This window comes from Panulirus ornatus, chromosome 41 (genome assembly GCF_036320965.1).
Source record: "Panulirus ornatus isolate Po-2019 chromosome 41, ASM3632096v1, whole genome shotgun sequence".
Taxonomy (NCBI): Eukaryota; Metazoa; Arthropoda; class Malacostraca; order Decapoda; family Palinuridae; genus Panulirus; species Panulirus ornatus.
The window spans coordinates 2,737,453-2,749,933 of record NC_092264.1 but is presented as its reverse complement, the minus strand read 5'-3'; the positions used below and the strand labels follow the sequence as shown (position 1 = coordinate 2,749,933).

The 12,481-nt window shown below is 35.8% G+C and overlaps 1 protein-coding gene across 2 annotated transcripts in view; it reads right to left on the bottom strand.

The window, feature by feature from the left end:
* LOC139761616 (phosphatidylinositol 4-phosphate 3-kinase C2 domain-containing subunit alpha-like) overlaps positions 1 to 12,481 on the bottom strand; it is a 90,879-nt gene that overhangs the window by 49,622 nt on the left and 28,776 nt on the right. For both annotated transcript variants that reach the window (XM_071685874.1, XM_071685875.1), the window contains one exon: positions 22 to 121. In XM_071685874.1, coding sequence (XP_071541975.1) covers positions 22 to 121 — 100 coding nt within the window. The remainder of the gene's footprint in view (positions 1 to 21; positions 122 to 12,481) is intronic.

The following is a 12,481-nucleotide window of genomic DNA, read 5'->3' as shown; positions in this document are numbered from 1 at the left end:
GGTTTAAAACTAAATACATACCAACCACAATGATCAATGTCTGATGATGCACCACCTCCCCTGACCCAGCAGACATGAGATCTTCCACACGAACATTTATTACTGCAAGATCATCTTCCTCCTGGAAGAAAAGAAGGAAAACAATTAAATCAATGCAAAACACTGTGTTTTACATTACAGTTTCTCCACAAAATTACCTTTATCTTATCACTAAAATCATAATATTCTGAAATCTGTAAAATCTCAAGTGTTGGTTCTTTACAAAATTCACCTATTTTCTGATTTCCTTTTTCTTTCATAAAAATACAAAGTTACAGCATCGAGTTAACACCCTGATCCACTCTTAATATACACACACAGCATTACAGATAAATAACCAAATATCATTAAAAAAGGAGCAAATGACAGCCACAAGCTCAATTGCCTGCAAGATATTCTGCAAAGGAAAAACTTTGATAAGTTTTTCTTTCTTGTGTTAATGTGTTATGTACAACTGTAAGCATTTGTGTGTTCAAAGTAACGCAGATGAAAAACTACACTGAAAGTTTCAGGTGAAAGACCCATCTATCAACAAATGACATGTCAACAATCAATGTGCTGTACTGCACTTACCTGCCATATTCCCTGATGACCCAAGTCCAATTCTTTAAATGGTCAGTGGAAGAAAAGACCTGAAAAGAGGGGTGCATTGGAGGAATGTCAAGGTTTCATACTTTATAGACCAGCATGATGAGAAAAAAGTCTTCTACCAAAATGAGTCCTCCAACAGCCAAGTGCTATATGTGAATTCTAATGTGATGGGAAGACAAACCTATGGGAAGGTAGACTTCCTGATATACTGGTACACAAACAGGAATTCTCAAAAGAACAAAACATTTAAAGAAAAAATCAGTGTTCATTACTGCAACAAAAAGATTCCATCAGTCCAAGATGACAGAGTCTCTCATTTTCCAAATCCAATGTCCAACTAAAGACACACTGTTCAATCTAAACATTTTAGGAAGAAATGGAAAGACAAACACCTTACTCTAACAAGATGGCAACCTCTAAATTACCAAAACAACCTAAGATGTCAGCATTATACCATTTTTTTTTTTTAATTTAAACTTTCTTGCAATTAAGGTTATATCACCTTATCAACTTGTTCCATGACTTAACATGAAAAACTTTGTTTCTTGGACGACAAAACTATTAAGAGGAAAGAATCCTAAAACTGAGATAACAGCTTATCAGTCTCTTCTTAAAAGACCACAAAAGAACATCAAATCTCTATGCAGAGTATATCCCAATTAGGGTAATATTATATATATCAAATGTCAAATTAGTTGCAACAAAAACAAGTAGGTCTTTGTTCAAAAGTACACAGCCATTAAACTAGTAATTAATGCAACTTAATCCAGCTTCAGCCTAATAGAAAAGTACTACTACACTGCATCATATCATTGCAATAATAGAAAAGTACTACTACACTGAATCATTGCAAGATAGCTCCTACAAAATTATGTTAAAAGTAGAAAAGCCTGTTTTCACATGTGATTTTACAAGTCAAATTAAGCAACAACATGGTAAAATACAAGCAATGAGTAAAACCTGGCCTACCCACCATTCAGTCTAAAACTGTACCAGCTGAGAGAAAAAAGAAATCTTTTTAATCAATCAATCAATCATCACTACTCCATTCCCAATTTACTGAGGATCAGGTATACATAGCTTCTGTAACATCACTCAAACCCTACCCCTTTTCTTTTTTCACATCAACCTATGTCCAGCATGTTAAAGTGAAAGATGAACTTCAGACTAATAAAAGTGGCTCTAAGCTTTTTACAGTAACTAAAATGGTTCAACTGAGACCAAAGTCTCAATTCTTACCACTATCATAAACAAAATGCTTCCACCAATGAATTTGATCCCAAATCATTCCTTTAACTTCATCTAAAATATCCATAACCTTAATAAAATTTCACAGCTTTGCTATAATATACTTTCTTGACCAGCCTAGTCGATGTTATGCATTCTACATAGCAATGCCATCATAAATGACTCATCCATTCACCCATCTAGTGACTTTTTTACAATACATAACCTTATCACACCTTAAATCCATCCATCCTCCAAATTCCAAATACTGTATAGTGTAATATGCAAATTACACTGCTCTTATTAATCTCCACCTTCTCAATACCAACAGTCTGTACTATGCAATTCATCCATCTCTACAGCTCTTACTTTTTTACCAATCTTGACCTATGCAAGCTTGGGTTTCACATACATACATCAGTGCTGTATGAATTTTCTTTGAGTAGGTTTCTTTTTCCTATCTGTTACAGCTTTCAATCATTCCAACTCTCTCTTTTCCGTGACTCCAATTTTAACCTTAGCTTTCCCACCACCATCCTTTCTAAATCTTACATCTAAAAAATTTCATTCATCCAAAACTTCCAGTTCTTCACCATAACAACATTTTTCACAAACTATAATCATAATGAAAAGAATCAGTTTCTGCTCTTCAACAAAAGTAAATGAGCAAAAGCAAAACAGATACAAAACCTTTTAATCTTGAGCTCTAGAGATGAATATCTACCTGAAACAATGTCATTTTTCATCAAATCCATCTATGTTAAAATCAGGTTTGTAAATCCCACAGAGAGTGAAAGAAGTTTGCATGAAGGAACATAAGAACTTTGTATGAAGGAGTAACTGTACTACCACTGATTTATAGAAGGGAAATCAAAGTGTACATCAGTAAAAAATAAGAGCAGTAATGATGGATAATTATATCTGCATAGTGTAGTTAGAAATGTGAGGAATGACTGAATGAAGAAGTAAAAAGGTTATGTGGCATGAAAAAGTCATTTGAAAAGTGCCTGGACAAAAGTCTGTTAGGAGGGTATGGTCATATAGAATCTATGGCAGATGATTGATTGGTTGAGGAGATAAACAAAGGTACAGTTGCAGACAGACTTCACTGGTACAGCTTGGTCGGGTAAGCACTCTGTGTGAGCAGAGTCAATATTTCCAAACAAGTGGTTAGTTGTTTAAGCCTGGCTACCATGGTTAGCTAGAGATGTTGTTCTTAACTGACAAATCAAATATGAATGTAATGTGAAAAGGTAAGAAGCACTTTTATTACTGGGAATAATATTTCATCTTAACACATTGAGCACAGGCTGGGATGAGCATGAGTGATGTTGTGGAGGCTCTTTCTCCATGATTCACCTCATTAAACTGCAATTAGAGTAATGATAATAAACAGATAGATGGAACAGTGAAACCAATCTTCTCAAAAGCAAAACAAAATGAACAACTTGTTTTAAAACTGAATCTAAAAAAATAAATGCTGAATGCCAGGATTTGTACAAACCAGATCCACTGAGCACTATGATGAATAACTTTAAGGTAGCTGATGTCACAAGAGAACACAAAAGATAACGCAAGGACTGATGTCACGAGAGAACACAAAAGATAATGCAAGGACTATGTAAAAAAAAGTCCTGATTTTCTGTACTGCTGGAACTGAGGCCTTAGAAGATGTTAGCATTTTTCAGATATCAAAGGAAAACCCTCCTAAGCAGTATATTTCCCATACACTGCTGACATTTCATAAGCAAATATGTAAGAATTATCACAAACACAAGCATCAAAGTAAAAACAGAAATTAGAAATGCTTTATCATCAAACATGCATCATCTGTAATAATGTAAAATACAATAAAGAAGTACCAAACATAGGTAAATCTTACATAGCATACTAGTTTTCATCTGTTCTTCTGAAAGTCTTTGATCATCAATTTGATTATCAATTCAATCTTCATTTTCATCAATACTGTAATTATCAATGCACTACATACATCTCTTGACTGAAATATTATCTTTAAACATCACCATTTACACAGCACAGAATGCTACATATATCCTTTCGATTCACTCATGCACATCCTCATGTCAATCAAGTTTTTACTCTGCACAAAGAGGATGATTCAAGTGACATCAGCATCTCTATTCACACCACCACAAAATGCCCCCAATGCAAGTAAATACCTAACATGGTTTTCCATGTATACCACTTGTATCACCTACAATTCAGCATCGATACTGCAAGTGAAAGAATAATGGGTGGAAATACTTTCTGGAACATAAATAAACTAAGACACTTGATGTATCCCTGGGCTAGGGCATAAAGAATACTACAAACATATCTCCTACATGTTGTGAAAGGCAACTTAGTGTGGAAGGAGCCAGGTAGTGGACATCTTCCCCTCCCATATCATCCCTTTCCCTATGTATGAAGAGAGTAGAATTTTTCCTTGAGGTGTTAGTCACACGTTCCCAGTGATATCCTGTTATGACAGGAAACAGCAAAGAAAAAATTAACCCTTAAAAGGAGCAGCAGTACCTGATGTGCTCTCAGAAAACAGTTGCCAGTAAGAACTGATGTGCTAGCTTTTTGCATAAAAACCATCTGACTTACTGAACTATCAATAGCTAATAGAGGTCCCTTCCATCACTTGGAAATTTTCTCTTTTCAATAGAGTGGTTAAAGGAGAGAAAGAGGTTGGACAGGGAAAGGGAGACTTTGAAATGGAATAGAAGACTACAGAGTGTACTGGTGTAAATCTTTTGATACTTGAGGGTGATCTACAAGCATGTTTTTGCCTACATATTTGTCATATCTATTTAAGGGAGAAAGAATACTTCCCACGTATTCCCTGCGTGTTGTAAACGGCGACTAAAAGGAGAGGGAGCGAGGGGCTGGAAATCCTCCCCTCCAGTTTTTTGTTTTCTTTTTTAATTTTCCAAAAGAAGGAACAGAGAAGAGGGCCAGGTGAGGATGTTCCTCCAGAGTGCAGTCCTCTGTTCTTAGCGCTACCTCACTGATGCAGGAAATGGCAAATATGTATGAAAAAAACAATGGTACACCCCAGGCAGACTATGAGTGTGTATATATCTATGTCCTATATTTTGGTTTTTGAAAGAAGAGATTTGCTAAGTGAAGCTAAACACTGTTAACTAAGTATGTACAGTGATGAATGTATGGCCTCCCTATGTGCTTTGAGACTTTGAGAGAACCAAAAGTGTTCAATGTTTGCACTGCTGGTGAGATCTTAGATTCGTCTGCAAATGTATCATCTTTGCCTTCAAATCTCTGCCATACTTTCTGGGCTGTCTCTAAGGTATGAACCAACTGGTTTAACCTTCAGTGGTTTGTGCTATTCTACAGTGTTTTCAAAATTAAGGTATTTTTCATCTGTGATATATTGTAGAGCCATATTTTGTAACCTCTGTAACATCAGCATGCATGATTTGAAGGCAAGGAACAATGGTATATGAAAGTAGGCTACAATAGCTATAATCATGATTTTTACCAGATGTAATATTTGGTTCTCTGGAAGGTGCCAGAATGTGTAGAATAGTCAGAGCATCATTTGTGTGGATCTCTTGCAGCTCTTCTTGAGTACGATCTTGTCACCTTCTATGAATGTATTGTTGTGTTTTATTCAACCTTGCACCAACATTGTAAATTTTCTTATGTTTGTTTTCATCTTACAGTCCTTTTCAAATCTGTTAAGTCTGTTGCCTGTAACTTTACTAAACATGAAAAATTTTGCACTCCTTAGCACCCTTACAACCATCTTTACAAATTCAAGGATATATGCATGGCATATGCACTGACACAGTGAAAAAAACTTAGGTATCAGTTGGTGAGGAAACTAGAGAAGTATAACAGGAAAAACGTGATGAAAGAAATTACTTACAGAATGATCTAAGTGAGATTAAATAAGAAGGAAGGAGGCCTATAGAGCTACAATCCCAACGAACTCAGGCTTGTCAAAGAAATTAAGTACCAACTGCACCTACTTTTCTTTGCATGTAATCCTGAGATAAAGGAAGACTTTGGTAACATATGATAGGTAAGGAGCTAGAATATATACAAAGAAAAACATCTCCAATATCCTACCCACCCATGCCAGCCACTTAAAGTACTCATGCTTATCTGTACTTTGATGCATTCGTGTTTTTCACTATCGATGTTGTGCCTGTGTATGACAGGAGTGTGTATGAAATTCTATCCCTGGGGATTTGGGATACAGAATACTGCCCATGTATCTCCTGTGTGTTGTTGAAGGCTATTCAGTGGGTTTGGAGTGGGGATGCAGTGGGGTGGGGTTGGTGTGTGTGTGGGCGTGTGAGTGAGTAAGCATGTGTGTAAATCCTCCCCTCCTGTATTACTTTCAAAAAGAAAGAAGAGAGGTATGAGATAAAAGGTTTCTTCATCCTCTATGGTTCAATCATCTATTCTAGATGCTTCCCAGGTAATGCAGGAAAGAGTGAAAAAATATGAAAAAAGAAAGATGAAATTAAGAGTTCAATATAAATGAAAAACTTCAGTATCCTCCTCAGACTTGCCAGCCAATATCCCTCAACCTGAAATCAAGCATGAAAACTATTTCTAAGTATTTACCAAAACTCTAAAGTATGAATCAGTACAGTTTGAAAACAAGTTTAACAAAAAGAAACATCATCTCCATGTCTTTCTGTCTTATTGGGAGTTGTAACAAACCCTTTCATATCCTACCCAGACTTGCTAGCCAATCTCTTCCACCCAGAAAGTTTGTGTGAAAAGTGTAATAACTGTAAATGTATTTACATTCTTTACCACATTATCTGTGTTCAAGCATGAAATAGTTGGAAAACAAGTTCAACAAAAAGAAATATTATCTCCATGTCTTTCTGTCTTATTAGAAGCTGTCAAACACATCATTCAAAACTTCTCCAGGTGATCCCTTGGCATTGGACCAGTCCAACATAACGGTAACAATGTAGCTTTCTGCACATCTTCTGTTAATTTGGAATGCTAAACTATCATTTCATAGATTGAAACTATCATTTCACAGATAAAAATAAACTGAACTTTTTTTCTTCAAAGTTATGAGGTACATCAAGTTCCTGGTTAAACCATTTTACATGTGATACTAACATCAAACAAATTATTTAATACTCAGTCACAGATATACTTTATGAAGGTTCATGTTGAAGGGTTGAATTCTATTAAAGTTATGAGTGAGGTTATGTTCCAGATTAATTCTTGTTATTATTAGTGACATCATTCAGCTAAAAATCCAAATAAGGATCTTATGCCACTCAATTCTTTAAATGCTGGGAAACATGCATATAAGGTTTAATGAGCATCTGGTTTAAAGTTTCAAGGTGTGCATAATGATAAGCTGAAGATTAGAGTGATGGACAGATGGATGACATTACGAATGAATACAGATAATGGGAAAAGTAATGCATAAGGCTCTACAATCCTTTTTTGGTGACACAGTTATTCCTCTGGTATTATTAACTGAAATAATCTAATCCTAAATAATTAAGTCACGACATGTGTCCACCCCTCTCATGGTTTTAATCTTTGTATATCATCAACAGTATTGAAATATATCTGCACCAACCTACTGTCAGCCATCTCTCTTAATCAACCATAACAGTGGTAAAATATCTTCAGCTTACCACCAACCACTCAATCTGACCACTAAGTATCCTACACAAGTTTTGTGTCACAAACATCCAGCTCCTTACTACCCTTGTTCTCTTTTGTGGCATGCAATTCATCAAAGATCTTTTTACACCAAAGATATTGTGCATGGATTAAGCATTTCTACCTGCAAGAATATAAACATAAAGAGCAACTTTGGTAACACTAATGCACCGGCAATAAGCACATGTGAAATGGAGGAGAAGACTTGGTATAACATAAACTTTGATTTTTTTTCATACATATTTCCAATTTCCTGCATTAGCGAGGTAGCATAAAGAACAGAGGACTGAGCCTTAGAGGGAATAGCCTCACTTGGCTCCCTTCTCTGTTCCTTCTTTGGGAAAATCAAAAATGGGAGGGGAGGATTTCCAGCCCCCTGCTCCCTCCCCTTTTTGTCACCTTTTACAACACACAAGGAATACGTGGGAAGTATTCTTTCACCCCATCCCCAGGGATAACAAACTTTGATACAATGCTAATAAAGGTGGGAGAATGTATTACCGAAGAAAAGTATTGCATTCATGAAATGGTTATGGGTTATCAAGATTCCCCAACAGGATCAAGACAAATTGTTTCAATTTGCTCTGGGATCCATATGTAGATAAAATTAATATGGCTTTTAATGTACCAGTACTTGTCACTTTAAAGCTTAAATGGTATCAAGTGATTCAGGTGTTTATCACATTGAACATGGCGAAAGATACATTATTTGTGTTCAATTCAGAAACAAAAAAGTGTCATGGTTAGTCATAGGAACTAATGTTTGAGTAAAATGAATAAATTTACAATCAGCAGAATCACTGATATCAACACAGTAAAAGAAATATGTTCTAGGGATAAGAACATAAGCTTTAATCATCACTGAAAAGAATTCTGTGGGAAGTAATATCTATTTGTTAAAGTTGGATTATGCCTGAATGCAATAGGTGTAATGCACTCAGGAACATTACAAGAAAATAATATGAAAGTATTTGCAAACAGAAATGACAAGAAGAAAATATTCTGTGAAAAACTGTCAGTCAAACCTGACTCCAGTCCAAGTAAAAAGGCAGGCATCTGACTAATATGAGTAATTTCAGATCAGGTCATTTAGGCCAGGATCCCTTAAATCAGACATGTGGGCAGAACCATATGCATTACTTTGCTACAGAAAAAACCTGATCAACTAGGTGAGAAGCTAAAAAAAGGATGCAGATGATTACATATCCTAAAAATAGGCAAAGGTAAAAGGCATATTATCATCAGGAAAAATACCATTGGTATTTCATACAACTGCAAAAATAATAAGCGAACAAAACTGATGAGCTGATATATATACTAATGTGAAAAACCTACACATGACTGAGATTCAGAATCAAAAATAATAAAAAATAACTTTCTCGCATAAACAGAAATTCCTGAGCACAGTTGACATCAAGAATCAAAAACAGGTAGAAAAAATAGGAAGAATTCTATCATATACAAGAAAACAACTGGATGTGGTAGAATTAACAGTAGAGAAACAAAGCATATGACTCCTTAAACTCAAAAATTTACACTGTAAATTATAAAAATAAAATGTGGAGTAATACAAAGAATAGCGGAATTAAATGATCTGTTGAATAAAAGAAAATGGTTTCCTCAAAGTTCCATGAAGTTCTGTTCCACTGAATCTAATGTCTACACGAAATACAAAGTTTTACACACAACATACACACAAACTACTCATTTCCCTGCCCCAGGCACCCTTTCTATGGAGTTCCCACACTGTACAAGCGGCTGGCACTTCCACCGTGCAGGATGACAAGTCAAAAAGCGTGACAATGTTGCATGTTTCTTTGTATGAGGTGAATTCAGGACTGTTAAGAATTAAGAGGTCAGTATCTTCAGAATAGCAGTTCCATATTGGGCATGAAGGGTCCTACAAAATAGTGAATAAACATTTGTAGTGTTATATAGAGCTGAGTGGTGTCCAGAAAGTACACCAGAATTTGCCCCTCATACATACCTGAGGAATGCAATTTCAAATGGGTAAATATCAGTTGGGGTAGAATCAAAAATTATGATGGAAAAGCTGTCGTTTAGTGCTTGTCGAGCTGTTACTGTCTATATGTTTGGTCGATGTCATGTGTGCTGGTGAGGAGGATCTGTGAGTAAAAGCGGCTGAAATGTGAAAGTACAACTTTTGATTCTACTTTGGGAATGATGATTGATTAAAGTGGAGTCTGAGTAGAAAAGTTCTAGTGCTGTTGCAAAGAACTGGGTGCTGAGCAAACTGAAGTGAAATTTTTCTGGAAGTAATTTTGTTTTGCAGGTGCTGAGTGTCTGTGGTTGCTACATACTACATACCATTACATATTTTCTAAGCATAAATCATCATGTTTCAAAGCTTTTAGGCATTCTACAAATGCAGTAACTGAAGAGCGCTGACTCTTTATTCTTGCCACCTTCACAATACCCAAACCCTTCCTTCCTTCCATCACCTACCAATGGGAACATCCACTACATGCCATGATTATGGATATGGGAATTTAAAAAAAAAATTCTCCCTCTCAATATGATTATTATAACTTACTGTCTTGTACTGAAGTAGCGTAAACACTGCTTTCTAATTCTTACAAAATAAAATATGCTAAGTACATAATCAACTAGTATCATAACTGTATCCCTAACTAAATTTACACATATTCTTTAGTGGTCCTCTATTCCTACAACTTGGTCTGAGACCATGCTGTTGTGTTGTTCCTATGCTTTTCCTAGGTTAGAAACATGCTAGTCTCATAAACTTTGTAGATATTTGCTGAGGCTGCATATAATATATCAATCAATGTCAGTACCAAGATATTTATGTTTTTTCTCTTATTTACATATTGCATCTTTCAATTTTGTTGGTAATATCATACAAAGCCTTCTGTGCCTGATCATAAAATGGGATCCATGCCTTCTAGGATCTTCCACGAGTAGGCTATGATACATCTCTAATATCTCTTTCCTAAAGGGTGCAGCCTCAGTGCTTTCAGCACCTCCCAGTAGTTCAAGATTTCTAGTCAGGATGGGATATGAAAGAACTCTGCACACCTCCTACCACGGTAATTCTGCCCTGAATGAAAGGTGATGTTAGCAAACATTAGTATCCTATTTGGAACAGAGAAGCACCATGAATAACAGTGGCATCAATGACTTAGTTGATGACTGGTCAAGATACCAGGGTGCATCATCCAATAAAGCAACTGGAACCAATATGGCTGTGGAGTGTGTGTGTTAATGAAGAATTATCTGGTATTCAATCCATGTCTAGATCTACCTATAAATGGTCTACAGACTGTTTGGGATGGAGGCCTTCTGCCCAAAACTCATTTCGTCCAAATGGATCTGCTATCATCCATCAACACAAAATGACTTTTATGAGAAAAAATATGTGCGAAGGGAAGTGGTTTCACAGAATGTGAATATAAATGTGAGAGACTTTATCTAAATGTGATACCAACTAGAAATGTTCTTATGTATGCTTTGTGTAATTCTTAAATGAATATAAGGTCTTAAAAGTTATAGTGGAACTAACTTGAGTGAGTGCCACATCTGCATCTATTCTGGACCTGATTATATCAGATTATGACAGCGTCAATCCAGTTCTATCAGTACTGGACTCGGTGAACCATATCTTAATTTTCTGCATTTGCAAGGTCACCAAATTTGCGACCATCAAACACAACGATTTGGCTTGGATCTACGAAACAGTATGGCAAGGAGTTTATCCTGTCACTTAGTGAGCAGGTGCTGGTCCTATGTCACAGATGGTACCAACACTGGTGATGAATCGGTCAACTTCAAAAACAAATTTTTATCCATCCTGGATAATTTGGTTCCATTTAAGAGGGTACAAATTAAAAACAGAACTAAGCCAAAGATTAGCAATGATATGCTGGACCTCACATGCCAACAAGACAGATAACTGACCAAATTCAAGCAATCCATAGATCAGACTATGAACTATATCTGTATTCTACAAAACTAAGTCATATATAAGAAATATGAAGCAAAATCCAAGTGCTATGCTAGTGCTGTTAATGATATGAATCATCCAAAGAAACTGTGCAAAATCATAAAAAACTAAATGTAGTAACATTAGCTTGAATATTGATGAGGTATCATGTTTTGACAAAACAAATGTAAATGAACATTCTCCACCACCATTACTTCATCATGGAAAAAATTCTACTCTCCTTAGTACCTCTACAATGACTATAATAAGTGCACAGCTGTTGGCCAGCAGGTTGTGGATAAACAATAACCAAAGAGAAAAACATTGATTATTGAATGACGTAAGCAATGAGGAAGATCACTTATGATATTCGTCACTTTGTGTGGATAGATGACTAACATGAAAAGTGTGAGGAAATAAATGAGTCATGAGTGATTTAGCAGAATTATGCAACATTAGGTAGACACATTAGGTATGAGCCTCTACAAACACTGCACTAGAGATGCCTTCTACTAGTGGCCTAATAAGGGTAAGGCATGAAAGACTTAAAAAGCAGCAGTGGAGCTCACTATTGCCATGGCCACCTCCTTGAAGGAGTTTAGGAGGGAACAGGCATCAGAGATATAGATATAGACAGATAGGTGCAAGAGAAAGGGAGGCCTAGCTTTGTTTATTCTAAAACTAATATTAATCTTTCAGACAATGTTTTAAACTCTTTGATCACTTACATAATTTGCTTTCCAAACATTCATACATTTGCTTTGCGCTTCACCCAATATCATGAGCTGAATAACCATGAAACTGTTTGGATCATGTGGTGGCCATCTTAATTTTTCATATCTAATATGTTTGAAATGTTTCTATTAATCTATAAACTTTGGGTTACACCAACTTATTTTTCTATATTTACTAATTTTCATCAGCACCTCCAAAAGAGCGGCTTTTGTCTTATGACAGCATTTCAAAGTATACTGTATGTACATT